Below are 14,005 nucleotides of genomic sequence, written 5' to 3'. Positions count from 1 at the left end.
TTCATTTATTATCTGTTCTACATTTTAATCCTTATTTACACTTTCAGTTTCTCACACTGGAGAAACTATTCAGCATTTACATGTGTCCTATTAAGAGTATGGCCTCAATATGCATCCATTTAGCTATAAATGTCTCTAGTTTCTTGTTCTTTATGGCTGAGTAGTACTCCATTTTATATATATATTTAAAAAACCATATCTTTATCCAGTTTCCAGTTGATGGGCACTTGGGCTGTTTCCAAGCTTCAGCTATTACAAACTGTGCCGCTATGAACATGGGTGCACATATATCGCCATGGTATGATTCTTTTACTTCTTTTGGGAAGATACCAGCAGGGGAATAGCTGGGTCAAATGGGACCTCTAGTCCTAGTTCTTTGAGGTATCTCCATATTGATTTCCACAGCGGTTGCACCAGTCTGCACTCCCACCAACAGCGGAGAAGGGTTCCCTTCTCCCAACAGCCCCGCCAGCATTTGTTATTGGTTGATTTCTTGATAGCAGCCATTCTTTCTGAGGTGAGGTGGAAACTCAGTATTGTTTTCATCTGCATCTCTCGAATGACAGTGATGTTGAACATTTTTTCATATATTTATTTACTGCTTTGACTTCTTTGAGAAATGTCTGTTCATTTCAGATGTCCATTTTTTAAAAATTTATATATATATTTATTGGTACATTTTAGGTATAAAATACATTTACATTTATCATTGGGTGTTTGTACCAGAACATGATGTATCTTAGTTTTTATTTTTTCTCCCATTACCTGTACACCCCTCACCCCCTCCACCCTTCCCTATTTACACAGAGTTTGATTCCATTTTTTTTTCTTTCTCATAATTTTTCTTTTCCTTCTTCCCTTTCCCTTTCCCCTCCCACCATCCCCTAACCCTTGGACCTTTTCTTATTTCAAATTATCAATTATTCATTTTAATCGTTTTCATCAGATGCCCATTTTTGAATTGGGTCTTTGAATTTGGGGGGTCTGATTTTTTTCAGTTCTTTATATATTCTAGATAGTAGTTCTTTGTCTGAGGTACAGCTGCTAAAAGAGGCCATACTCTTAAGTGAAATAAATAGGACACACATGTGTAAATACTGAATAGTTTCTCTGGTGTGAGAAACTGAAAGTGTAAATAAGGATCAAAATGTAGAACAGACAATATGAAATTGGAAGATAAGTCCCAAAGGGGGAGGGGAAGTGGAAGGGGTAGAAGAGAATGGAATAAATATGAGAAAAAGAAAAAACGGAAACAAAGTGTTTGTAAATAGGGAGGGGTGGAGGGATGGAAGGGAGGGCAGGGAAATGGGGAAAAAAATAAGAACCAAGATATGTCAAGTAAAGGTACAAATCCCCCAATGATGAATGTCATCATATTGTATACCTAAAATGTACAATAAACTTAATGAATTTAAAAAAATTCTAGTCTTCTTCCTTCTTTTGAGAGAAATTGATAAGCGGATGCTGAACTTCATAAGGAAATGTAAGAGACTCAGAATCAATAAAACTATAATGAAAAAAATGTTGGAGAACTCACACACCTTGATATCAAAACTTACTACAAAGCTACAGTAATCAAAATAGTGTGATACTGGCATAAGAATAGACTGATCGATGAAACAATTCAGAGTAGAGAAATAAGCCCATGCATCAGTGGTTGACTGATTTTCACAAGGGTGTCAGTACAGCTCAATGAGGAAAGAACAGTCTTTTCAACAAATAGTAGGACAACTGGCTATCTGTGTACAAAAGAATGAAGTTAGCTCTTTACCTTATATCACAATAAAAAATTAGCTCAAAAGGAAACTAAGACTTAAATTTAAGAGCTAAAACTATAAATCTTTTAGAAGAAAACATAGGTATAAGTCTTCATTATCTTGAATTAGACAATGGTTTGTCTGTATGATAAAGTACACGCAATTAAAGGAAAAACAGATAAATAGGACTTCATTGAAATCTAAAACTTTTGTACATCAGAGGACAGACACAACAAGAAAGTAAAAAGACAGCTTATGCCAGTGGTGGCAAACCTATGGCACACATATTATTTGTTTTTAAGACAAAAGATGTTAATGTATAAGTTGTTTTTTCTAAACTAAAAACTCAGTATTCAGGTTTAATTGCAGTGTTGGCACTTTGAGATAAATAAGTGGGTTTTGTGTTGCAGATTGGGTGCTCAGTCTCTAAAAGGTTTGCCATCACTGGCTTATCGAATGGCAAAAGATATCTGCAAATCACCCTGTCTGATAAGGGTCTTATATCCAGAAAACAAAGAACTTTCAAAACTCAACAATAAAATAACCCAGTTTAAAATGGAATGGAAATAGGGAATTATTGCTTAATGATTACTGTTCAAGTTTATAAAAAAGTTTTGGAAATAGAGTAATGATTGCACAACATTGTGGATATAATACTGCTAAATTGCACACTTAAAAAGGCAAATGTACATTATATATCTTTTATCATGATTTTAAAAATAATGTAATATACCAACAACCATTTAGTTATACACATTAAATGGATAATTTGTATGTGAATTATATGTCAATAAAGCTCTTATTAACAGGAAGAAAAAAGTGAGCTCTCAAGTTCTGAAAAGACACAGAGAAATCATAAATGCCTATTGCTAAGTGAAAGAAACTAGTCTGAAAAGGCTACATATTTTATGACATCTGGAAAAGGCAAAACTGTAGAGACTAATGGTTTCCAGGGATTCAGAAGGAGGAGGAAAACGATTAACAGATGGATCACAGGGCATTTTTAGGGCAGTGAAACCATTCTGTATGAAACTGGCTAGTGTCCACTATCACACATTTTCCAAAACCCATAGAGCTGTATAACACATGGTGAATCCTAATGTAAAATATGCATTTTAGTTAATAATATCAGTATGAGTTCATCAGTTCTAACAAATGTACCACACAAATCCAAAATGTTAATGATAGGAGAAATCATGAATGAGTAGGGAGAGTTATGTGCAGACTCTATGTATAATTCTTCTACAAATCTAAAACTACCTTTAAAAAAGATCTGGTTTTAAAATGTACACTTAACAAATAGACTATTAATTTTATCCTCTTGTGATTCATAAGATTACCCACTTTAAACCCAAATTATAATTTTACAGTAGATGGAGAGGAAGTGCTGATTCTTCTACCATTGCAGAGTATCAGGCACTACCGAAACATCTCAATATATTTTCTTTTGGTTCCAGGGAGCGAACTCCGGTCCTTGCGCTTGCAAAGCAGGCGGCGAAAGCACTGAGCTAAATCCCTGGCCCGTCATCTCAATATTATATATATCCTTTCCCTACTTCACCTCCTCTCCCCCTCCTGAAACAGATTTTAGGATCTAAATTTCAGTATTCATATAACTACTTTCAATATAGAAAGATAGGCTTTGAAGATTTCACAGTCTTTGGGAATATTTTATTTATAACTAAATTCCAATGTAATTATAAGTTACAGTGACATTATTATACCAAATTGCCAATGCCTCCTGTTTTTTTCACCTGATTCATTTTCCCTGAGGTATCATCTTATCAGGAACCTAAGTGTGTTAGTTTTGTACATCCTCTTGAAAAAAATATTGTTCTCAAAAGCCCTGAAGAGTCAATGTAGAGGATTAACTGTTCCTGAGGACAGGTGGCTGGTGCATTTAAGAACCACCATTAGCTAGACCCGGTGGCATAAACCTGTAATCTCAGCACTCTGGAAGGCTGAGGCAGGAGGATCACAAATTTGAGGCCAGCCTGGGCAGTTCAGAAAGACTATGCCTCAAAATAATAATAATAATAATAATAATAATAAGAAGAAGAAGAAGAAGAAGAAGAAGAAGAAGAAGAAGAAGAAGAAGAAGAAGAAGAAGAATAGCAGCGATATAGTTCACTGCTGAGACCCTGGTTAAACAAAAAAAACAACACAAACAATACAAAATCCTTTTCCTGGTTTAAAATGACCCCTCTCAAACTCAATCTTTATTGGTGTACTGTATAACTTCTTTAACTGTTACCTTGGTCTTTTCCAGCTTCGTCTATGTGTTGAAAGTCTTTTAGCATTTGAAGATTAAAGAACCCCTCTCTGCAATGCTGAATAACTTTCTTTGATCCATTCTTGATGAGATAATCCATTAGGGAGAGGGATTTATACACATGGCGCCAGTTTTTTCCATGGTCACTGAGCCTCTGCCATAGCATATTCATAATCTCTGAGAGAGAAATCGTGTTGAAAGTCAAGTCACTGATATCTAGCATCAGAGAACTGGAGGGACCCCAAGGGTCATTAGAAGTTGCTTCCCTGACTTTTATTTCAGCATCTGAGTAATTTTTCACAAAGTTTTTTACTTGCCTCCTGAATGCCATAGGTAGGATAAGTCTGAAGGTAAAATGGGGATGAGAGCAATGGAATAGGAGTGTGTATAATTGGTTTATAAAACGCTTGATGGCTGATCAGTCCCCAGTTCTGCTGCTCCTGAGTACAAATGATTAATCTCCATGCTGATAAAATATCGATTTCCTACAAGGAAAGCACAAAAAAATATGTAAGTTAAATTAAAAAACTAAGTCGGTCTGAAAATCTAGGTTTAGTTTCTAAATCTGCCCCTCATTTACATCACCAAGAATGGAGGACACCATAAATGTTCCCACAATGAGCACAGAGAAACCTCTCCTAAGTGATTGGCCTATATAGGTGGTCTTTCTAGTCCTACATTGTCCTATGTAGGTAGTCTTTCTTTTCCTGCAGAAAATAAGACTCAACATCTTTGGCCAGAAATACAATGATTATAATATATTACTTGGGTCATAGACAAATTAATATAAAAAATGAAATTTGAACTCTGACATCTCCTGCTTACCATACGTTGTCATGTGTAAAAATATCGTGTCTGAAAGAAATTGAAATGGTGGGGGAAACTGAGTTTTAGTCTCTCTTCTAGACCTTTATAGAATTAACAAGTCATTATAATTACATCTAAATATTGTCCACTTTCTTGTTAATCTAAAAGTGAGGAAGGTCAACTACTAAGACAAATATTTGTATCTCAGTGGACTCCACAGTTAACTTATGGTAACCTAGAACCAATGTTGTAGTCCAGATAAGGCTAGTAAATTAGAGGAAAAGGTTAAATTACTTTAACTCATCTCTAAAAAGAAGTACGGTTTAGGATTAAACAGTAACAGTAGTGATATTCAAATATTGTAAAGCTTTTCCCAAAACCTGTAGTGACTATGTGTGTCTGATAGATCTCAAAACAAGTCCATACAGGGCCGGGGATTTAGCTCAGTGGTTCTGCCGCCTGCTTCGCAAGCACAAGGACCCAAGTTCAATCCTCGGTACCAAAAAAAACCCCACAAGTCCATACAAAGAGAAACCATTTAGGTTGATAAAAAAATGCATTAAAACATAAAAGGGGTACGCACCCCTGAAACTTTATCTTGTGAGTTATCAATTCCCAATGTACATGAAAGCATCCTCTTTCTTCTTTTTCATTACTTTGTATCAAGGTGAGTCAGTTACTCTGCAGTTTCCCTAGTGATTCACCACTGATGGCTACCAAGAGAGTGTACCAAATTGATTTCAAGCCCTGACCAGCATCCAGACCCAATGAAGCCTAGGTGATCTATCTCTAGTACTAGAGAAACTGCACACATACAAACAAAAAGAAAATGATTTTTTAAAAATCCATAGCAAATGTTTATTTTTAGTTTTGTTTCCTCCTTGACCTTCTCAGCTACTAGCTCAGGCCTGATTAATTTCTATTTATTGAAGGAAGACATAAATATTCAGAAGCAACCTAAATGAACTATCACTTCTTTTTAAAAGGAGATAATAAACCTTTTATTAAAAAAATAAAATGCATGCTCAAATAAGCAAGATAGAAAATGTTATTGGTTAAATAAAGACTTCACAGAAAAGAGACTACCATCAAGCCTAGGAAGAAAAAGACAAGTGTGTTCCTATGACTTTCTGATTTTTCTCATTGGCATGTCAAATACATGCATTTTTATCTGATTCTCTCCTGCAGAAAAAATGGTGGCATACAATCTTTTGCTAAGGTATTAAAAATTTCAATTTCTAGTGTTATTTTTTGTCTCCTCTACCAAACTGATTCAATACAGAGATGCTCTGTGACATTGGCTTGGAGCAACAAATATTGATCTGTTTCTTTACAAGCCTATTTAAAAAAAAAAAAAACTTGTCAGAATCATATCTTGCTGGACTTGAACAACAGCTATTAAAATCCTTTTTGTTACTGTTGTTTTGTTTTTGGATAGCTGGAAAACCAATCTTAACTTTTAGGTTTTCCTAAATTCTCTAACCGGCATTCATAAATTTTGAAGTGTTTTCTTAACAATTTTCTGCCCCAGAAAAATATCAAAATAATACCCTAGAAGGTTACTATTATGTGTTTGATGCCATGCTAAAATCAAATACACTCCCAACCATTAGGGAAACTACAAAGAAAAAAACTGTACAGGTAAATTGATGTCTGTAATGTACAGTAACATGAACTTTCCTCTGTGACATGTACATAGAACATGTAAGATGCTCTTCTACCATGGTACTGTTAGTCCTTTTCAGACTACCAAGGAATTTAATTGGTGTTAGTTAAATTATATGTCAGTTTATGATGTTTTAGATACCTGATTAAGGTTTACTCACACCATCAAATAACCTGAAGTTATGTGCTGAGCCACAAGCTGCATAATAATGTTTTAATCAATGATGGACTGCATATGACAGTGGTCCCACAAGATTATATCACCTAGTGACATCACACCATCTTAATTTATGAGTGCCTCGATGACATCTGCACAACAACAAAATCATCTAATAGTACATTTCTCAGAATGTGTCCCTGTCATTCAGCACTACCTGACTATATAGTGATATGACACCTGAAACAAAATTACTGGCCAAAAAGGTAAATGTCCACATAAATCTCAGTTGTCTGGCTACTCATATCATTCTATATTGGAAACAGAGGGGAAAGGTACTTCATGTCACAAATCTGTGCCATCTCCTCTAAGGGGCTTTTACTGACTTCACTAACACTTCAGTCACCATCATATTCTTTTCAGCACATTAATTTCCTTTATAGCAGGGAGAATGATCAAGTAGCTATCTGTTAGTGACTCACTGCCCCTTCTTCACCATGACTAGAAACTCTTCGAGGGCAAGGACCTTGACCATCTTATTTACCCCTGTAATCCTATGCCTAATGAGTACATAGCAATAGTAGTTACTCAAGAAACATATGATGACTGAACGGCCAAACAAATGAATGAGCCTACTTTAGGATAAACCTGCAATTACTCTACAGCTTTGAATTATAAACATGACATTTTAAAAGTGAAATCTAACTCTTGTATCTGTCAAGTAAAATTCTAGAATTTTAAGCAAATATTTTCAAATCAATCAAATATCTCTTGAGAACCTATTTGTACAGCTTTGAGGGGAAACATAAAATATGATCCCTACATTCAAAAAAAGTATTGTTTGGTTAAGAAACTTTCTCCCTAAATAATTATAAAGCAAATAAATGATGAGGTAGAAAAGGCCTCTTGGTTTTCTGTTGAGATTGCCAACTTTCATAATGCTATTTCTTTCCCCCAACTTTACCTGAATCATAACAGGAAATCATGTAAGTTATCAGGCAACATTAAACTACTGGTCCACAATCTCTTATCCAAATCCTTTGAGTTAAATTTTTTTTTAATTTAAAAAAATTTTTAAAAATTTAAAAATCCAAATCCAGGTGAGTTAATTTTTTTTTTAATTTTTGAAATGTAGGGCAGTGCCTATGCCATACATTACATAATGCACACAGTATGATGTGGAGGCTCCAAATAATGAAATCAACACATCAACACATCTGCAACAAAAGTATGCAAACATTTGAATCAAGGGTATAAGATGGATATCCTTAATTCAATTCAGATTTCACTGATAAGTGGGTTAGACAAGGAAGTTGCTTTCAACACTTTTCAGATTTCAAAAATTGAAATAAGGGACGTAGGAACTGGATGGACTATGCAAAGACTTAGAGTATGATAATGATAGTAAAATCTAAGAGGCTGAGTACCAAAAGACATCTCTGGAAAGGTGCATTTGGGGTAGTGCTATGAAGAGAAAGTAGCTCTTGTTTGTACAAGCTCTGCCTACAGGCGTCAGTTCGATTTAGGAGGAAATAAGCTCTGGCCAAAATTGTGATGAGAATGCTATGGCATTAGGAGGTGTTACTGTTTTGATGGAAAGAATTAGGACGACCCATTTGGGACCCCTGATGTCGCCCAGGAGCTATTCTTTTTTTTGGTTCCAGGGATCAAACTCAGGACCTTGGGTTTTCGAGGCAGGCGTGGTGTCACTGAGCTAAATCCCTGGCCCAACCAGGAGCTGTTCTTATTCCTAATTCTTATGCCCCAATAAATTTCCCTATTCTTAACCTCTGTTGTTCCTTAGACAAACACGGCATATCTGACATCTAGCATGATGGGAGTAACATTTATTCCCCCTATATCACCCCTTCTGTCTCTCTTAGACAGAAGCTATCTTTCTCTCAATAAATCCTTCTTAAATATGGTATTTATACACAATGAAGTACGACTCTGCTCTAAAGGATAAATTTGAGTCATTTGTAGAATGAAACCATACTATTAAATGAAATACTATAAACCAGACACAAGTTTAAATATCACATGATTTCTCTTATATGACAAACTCAAAGTATAAAAAATTTAAAGTGCAAGTTAAAGATAGATAATAGGAAACAGAGAGCTAGATTTTTTGCAAATGGAAAAGGTACCAAGAGATAGATGGAGATGAGGAAGAGAAGAGGAAGTAAAAGGAATTAAGATGTGTTTGTTATGTACAGGTACCAATACCCCACGATGAATGTAATCATTATGTACTGCAAACATGCGCTAATAAAAATTTTTAATTAAAAAAAATTCTTCCTACTCTTAACCTCCATTGTTCCTAGAATTCATTCTTCAAGTTTATAGAATACAAACTTGGCATTTTGGATGTCTAGCAGTCCTGGGTCTATTCCTAAAGGCATGGAAACCAGAATGCTACAGGGATACCCATATACCCACATTTACTACAGCACAATTCACAGTAGCCAAGAAGACATGGAGCCAGCCGAGGTGCCCATGGACAGTTACAGTTTTAGCAGATACAAAAAACCACAGCCCTCAGCAAAGACACTCCTTAGGTGGCTGAAGACCAGGTATACGTCCTGCCGTCTCCACCTAGATACAGGCTGTGCGTGTCCTCACACACAGAACGCAGAACGGGTGTTACAGAAAAAAAAGACCACAAAGCACAGCACAACGTCTTCCTGGTGTCAAGTCACCCGACAACACCCACACATCTGCCCTGACCGCTGAATGGACCCCGACCACAAATATTTGCTCCGACCCCTGTACGTGCCAGACCCCTTCCTGATCCCCTATAAAAATCCCTGCCTGTTCTTTGTTCACCACTGACAGGTTGCTCGCCCTCAGTCGACCTGCACCCAGGTGAATAAAGTCTGGGCCTCGTTGCCTTCCCCTAAAAAAAAAAAGAATCAAGGCTCCCCGCCTCCATCCCAGGCTCCTAGGGCAATGAAGCTCAGCCAGTCCCAGCACCCGGAAGGAAGCTCCCCCGCTGCCATCCCAAGCTCCTAGGGCAGAGTAGGTGAGCTGTGTGGGTGCCAGAAGCACCCCCACCCTGGAAATGAGAAGACACATAAACAAGCCTCAAAAACAGACTTCTAGATCACCTACAGCAACCCCAAAGGGAAACGAGATGGAACACTCTGATACTCAACCACCTGGACTCCCTGAACTGGCAACAAAAGAGGATCTGGGAAAAATGAAAGCAGAAATAATTACTCAGATAACAGTAAAGATTTTGCTCATGGTGCAAGACATGACTAATAAATCTAGAGAGGACACAGATTAAAAAAATAGAGGATCTGAGGAATATGATGGAATCCCAACATAGGAAACAAATGGAATACATAAAACAGATACAAACAGATTTCCAAGAGATTAAAAACTCCATCGAAAGTCTGTGCAGCAGAATGAACCAATGTGAGGATAGAATTTCAGATACAGAAGATAAGATTGCAATTAGTGAGGAGGAAAAGAAAAATTGCTTTAAAATTGTAAAGGAACACGAGAAATCAATCCCGCAGCTGCTAGATGATGCAAAGAAGAATAACATAAGACTGATTGGAGTCAATGAAGAAACAGGAGAGAGTGCAGATGACATAAAAAAACTCTTCACAGAAGTGATGGCAGAAAACTTCCCAAGGAGGGCAAAAGAACTTGACATACAGAGAAGTGAGGCATATAGGACTCCAGCTAGCCTTAATCAAAAAAAATCTACACATAGGCATGTAATAGTTAGGATTCCAGAAATCCAACAGAAGAATAAAATTCTACAAGCAGTGAGAGAAAAGAAACAAATCACATCCAAAGAAAAGCCCATCAGAATCACAGCAGACTTCTCAATGCAAACTCTCAAGGCAAGAAGAGCTTGGAGTGATGTATTTCAAGCCCTAAAGGAAAACAGCCTCCAACCAAGATTGATGTACCCTGCAAAACTATCTTTCAAAATTGATGGAGAAATAAGATACTTTGATGATAAAGAACACCTCAGGAACTTCATGAATACCAAACCGGCGCTCCAAAAAATTTTAGACAATAACCTAGGAAAAGACAATGAGGATCACAACCCCAGGAAACTCAGCAGAATGAATCCATTGGGCATGACAAATTAAACACAAAGGGGGAGAATCCAACAAAAAGAAAAAGTCATGACAAGGCTTAAAACTTTTGATATCTCCCTAATGAGTGTATGATTCAATCTTATTATTGTACTGATTAGTATTTTTCTGATTCTAGAGTTGGACACCATTCCTTGTGCTATACTGGCCATTTATCATCTTCTTATGTCTACATTTTAATTGGGTTGTCTATTAATGAGCTCTAAGAATTCTTTATATATTCTGCTCATAGGTTATATGCATTGTAAATATGGTCTGTTTAAGGACTACTTTTCATTTTATCAATGTCATTTAAAGTTCTAAATTTTGATGGAATCTCATTTATCAATTTTTTTCTTTTATACATCATGTTTTTTGTATCCTAGGTAGTTCTTGCCTACCCTGAATTCATAAACATTTTCCCTTATAATTTCTTCTTAAAGCTTTATACTTCTAGGCTGTCTTATTTAGGTTCATAGATCCCTTCAAGTTATTTTCATGTATGGGAAAAAAAGGGTTGAGGTTAATTTTTTATATACGGACACCAGGCGTTCTATTGTCATTTGCTGAAGACACTATCTCTTCCTCGGCTCTTGAATCGAGTTTATATTCTATATAATGCTAATGTTAAATAATCTTTCAAAACTCAGTGGACCATATATGTGTGGTTCTATTTCTAGATTGGTTTTTCCAATAATCTATCTATATGTCTTTCCTTACACCAACACTGCCTTGATTACTGTAGCTTTAGAACTCTTAAAATTGGGTGCTAAACGTCTTCCAACACTGTTTTTTGTTTTTGTTTTTGTTTTTGGCTTTTCTGGGTCCTTTGTACTCCTACATAACTTTTAAATTTCAATATCCAGTTCTTCATTTATAGCAAGTATACACAGACCTGAATTTTTATATATACCTTGTGTTTTCTAATCTTGCTAAATTTAAGTACAAGTTCTAGGGGCTCCTAGAGATTTCTTAGTATTTTCTCTGTAGATGATCATTTCATCTACATATAAAGATTTTGCTTCTGCCATGGCAATCCTATCCTAGTTGTGTCATTTTATTGCCAGATTATTTTGGTGGGGACTAGGTTTCAAAGTTTAATGGACAGATGAAGAGTAAGCATATCTGCCCTTGTTCCCCACCTTAAGGAGAAAGCATTATATCTTCTCCATTCATACAAGATGTTCTCGCTGGAAGTATGGAGTACATGTCTTTAATGTGTTGAGAAGTTTCTGTTCTACTTCTAGTCTCCTGATAGCTTTTACCATGAACAGCTGTAGAATTTGGTCCAATACTTTTTCTCCAACTAGTGACAGGATCATATGGCTTTTTCCTTTCCTCTGTTAAAATGATGACTTTTGGGGGTGGATCTTCCAATGCTGAACCAACACTGCCATCCCTATAACAAAACCACTTTCTACATCCTGCCAGATCTGACTTCTAAGAGTTTTGTTAAACAAATTTCTATCTATGTTCATACTTTTTTCTTCTATTATCTTTATCCAGTTTTAGGATTAGCACAATGTTGAGTTCCTAAAATGAGGGGAGAGGTGTTCCTTCTTTTTTCTGCTTTAATTGTTTGATACAATTTATCAGTTAAAATGTTTATGAGCCTGCTGTTGTCATACAGGTAGGTTTTCAAGCTAGGAATATACTTTCTTTAATAGGTGCTATTCAAATTTTATATTTCCTCCAGAGTTAGTTTCATTAATTTGTCTTCCAAGTTACTTCTTAGAAGTTGTCAAATTTATTTCAAAAAAGAATTTTGTAATATGCTTTCTATATCCTTTTGAATTCTGTAAAATCTGTGGTAATGTCTCCTAGATCTTAATATTGTAATTTTAAAAATGTATAACTGATATTGTGTAACAGGAAGAAAAGTTCTAAAAGAGCAAGGGAATTGGGAGGGGTAGGGGAAAGGAAAAAAGGGAAAGGAAAAAATATGAGAAGAGGAAAAAAATGGAAACAAGGTCTTTGCAAATAGGGAAGGCTGGAGGGGGTGAAGGAAGGGCAAAGGAAGGGAAAAAAAAAAAAAAAGAACCAAGATACTCATGTAATGGTACAAGATCCCAATGATGAATGTAACTGTATTTTATACCTAAAATGTACAAATAAAGTTAATGGGGGGGGGAGAATCAACTAATAATCAACCATGTGGCAGGCTCCATCCCAGGAAATGGAGAAATAGTTAGTTGCATAAGACACAGCCCTTGCCCCCTGAAGTAAATGGCTACACCTGGGCTTTCACGTGCCCCCTCTCACTACTTTAATTGGGATTCAATGGCATGGACTTGAGGCCCTAATCTGTTTTTTCCAATTAAGACTTACATGCTACTCTGGGCCTCATTTCCCTCACCTGCAGCATAAGGCATACTCACTAGATAGGGCTTTTTAAGAAAGGAGATGCTTTGGAGAGAATTTTGAAAAATAGAAAGTCAGAAGCTGTCAGAAAATCAACTCCTGAAAGACAGACAGGGTTCCTTAGCACCCACTTCTTCATTTAGTCAACAATGATTTTAGGACTACTATATAGCAGGTGAGCTTGGTTCTGGGTCTACTCAGAGAACCTAACCGGCAACTGCCCTAAAATTGGACATGATCACTACAGAGAGGAAGTTTGGGGGAAGTTTCTAGAAGGAGGGAGAGGTATGATGGCGTCACACAGTAGGGTCCTGCCCTCACGGAGACAGCCTCGGAGCCCTCCCATCGCCTGTCCCGCACATGGCGCCGGTAGCGAAAGTAAAGTAGGTGACCGCTAGCTCATCCTGCCATCAGCAAACCCACACCAGAGCCCATTACCTGAGAGGAAGGTCCAGCTGCTGTGGGGGGGGGGGGTTCGCTCAAATTCAAATCCTGCTACTCCACCTCCTCAAACCAGCCAGTGGTGCCCACACCCTCCTCGACTTCCGCTAGCAAGTCACTTCCGCTCTGTCACTTCCGGATCTTGGTGCCTGCCCCTCCCAGGGCCTAAACCTACTGGATACAGGAGATTAAAATGCTCCAGCTGGAGGGTATTGCGTGTAATGAAGGCAAAAGTCTTCATTTCCCAATCTATGGTGTGGTAGCACTGCCCTTACTTTTTTTTCAAAAACTAAATTTTTACAATTTGTTTTACTAGTGAAATTTTGCCTGACTAGAGATGCTATCCCACCAGCACCTGATTGCCACCTAAAAGACAAAGATTTAGTAGTCTAGAGATGAAGAGCATGTATGAGTGTGATGGGCAGGATGGAGTCCCTCAGGGACCACT

General features: G+C 36.9%; 1 protein-coding gene across 2 annotated transcripts in view; it reads right to left on the bottom strand.

Moving 5' to 3' along the window:
- Nucleotides 1-13,709, bottom strand: part of Enthd1 (ENTH domain containing 1) — a 118,375-nt gene extending 104,666 nt beyond the window's left edge. For both annotated transcript variants that reach the window (XR_015452280.1, XM_021258970.2), the window contains exons 1-2: nt 13,555-13,709; nt 4,012-4,514 (exon numbers count right to left, since the gene is read on the bottom strand). Coding sequence is in view for 1 of the 2 variants with exons in the window: in XM_021258970.2 (XP_021114629.1) it covers nt 4,012-4,360 (349 nt within the window). In the remaining variant the exon portion in view is untranslated. The remainder of the gene's footprint in view (nt 1-4,011; nt 4,515-13,554) is intronic.
- Between the last annotated feature and the right edge of the window lie 296 nt (nt 13,710-14,005).

The sequence above is a fragment of the Heterocephalus glaber genome, unplaced genomic scaffold (assembly GCF_053883595.1).
Source record: "Heterocephalus glaber isolate CG9 unplaced genomic scaffold, H.glaber_assembly_v1.0 deba00001444, whole genome shotgun sequence".
NCBI lineage: Eukaryota > Metazoa > Chordata > Mammalia > Rodentia > Bathyergidae > Heterocephalus > Heterocephalus glaber.
Note: the sequence above shows the minus strand (reverse complement) of the source record. Positions and strands in the feature narration are given on the sequence as shown.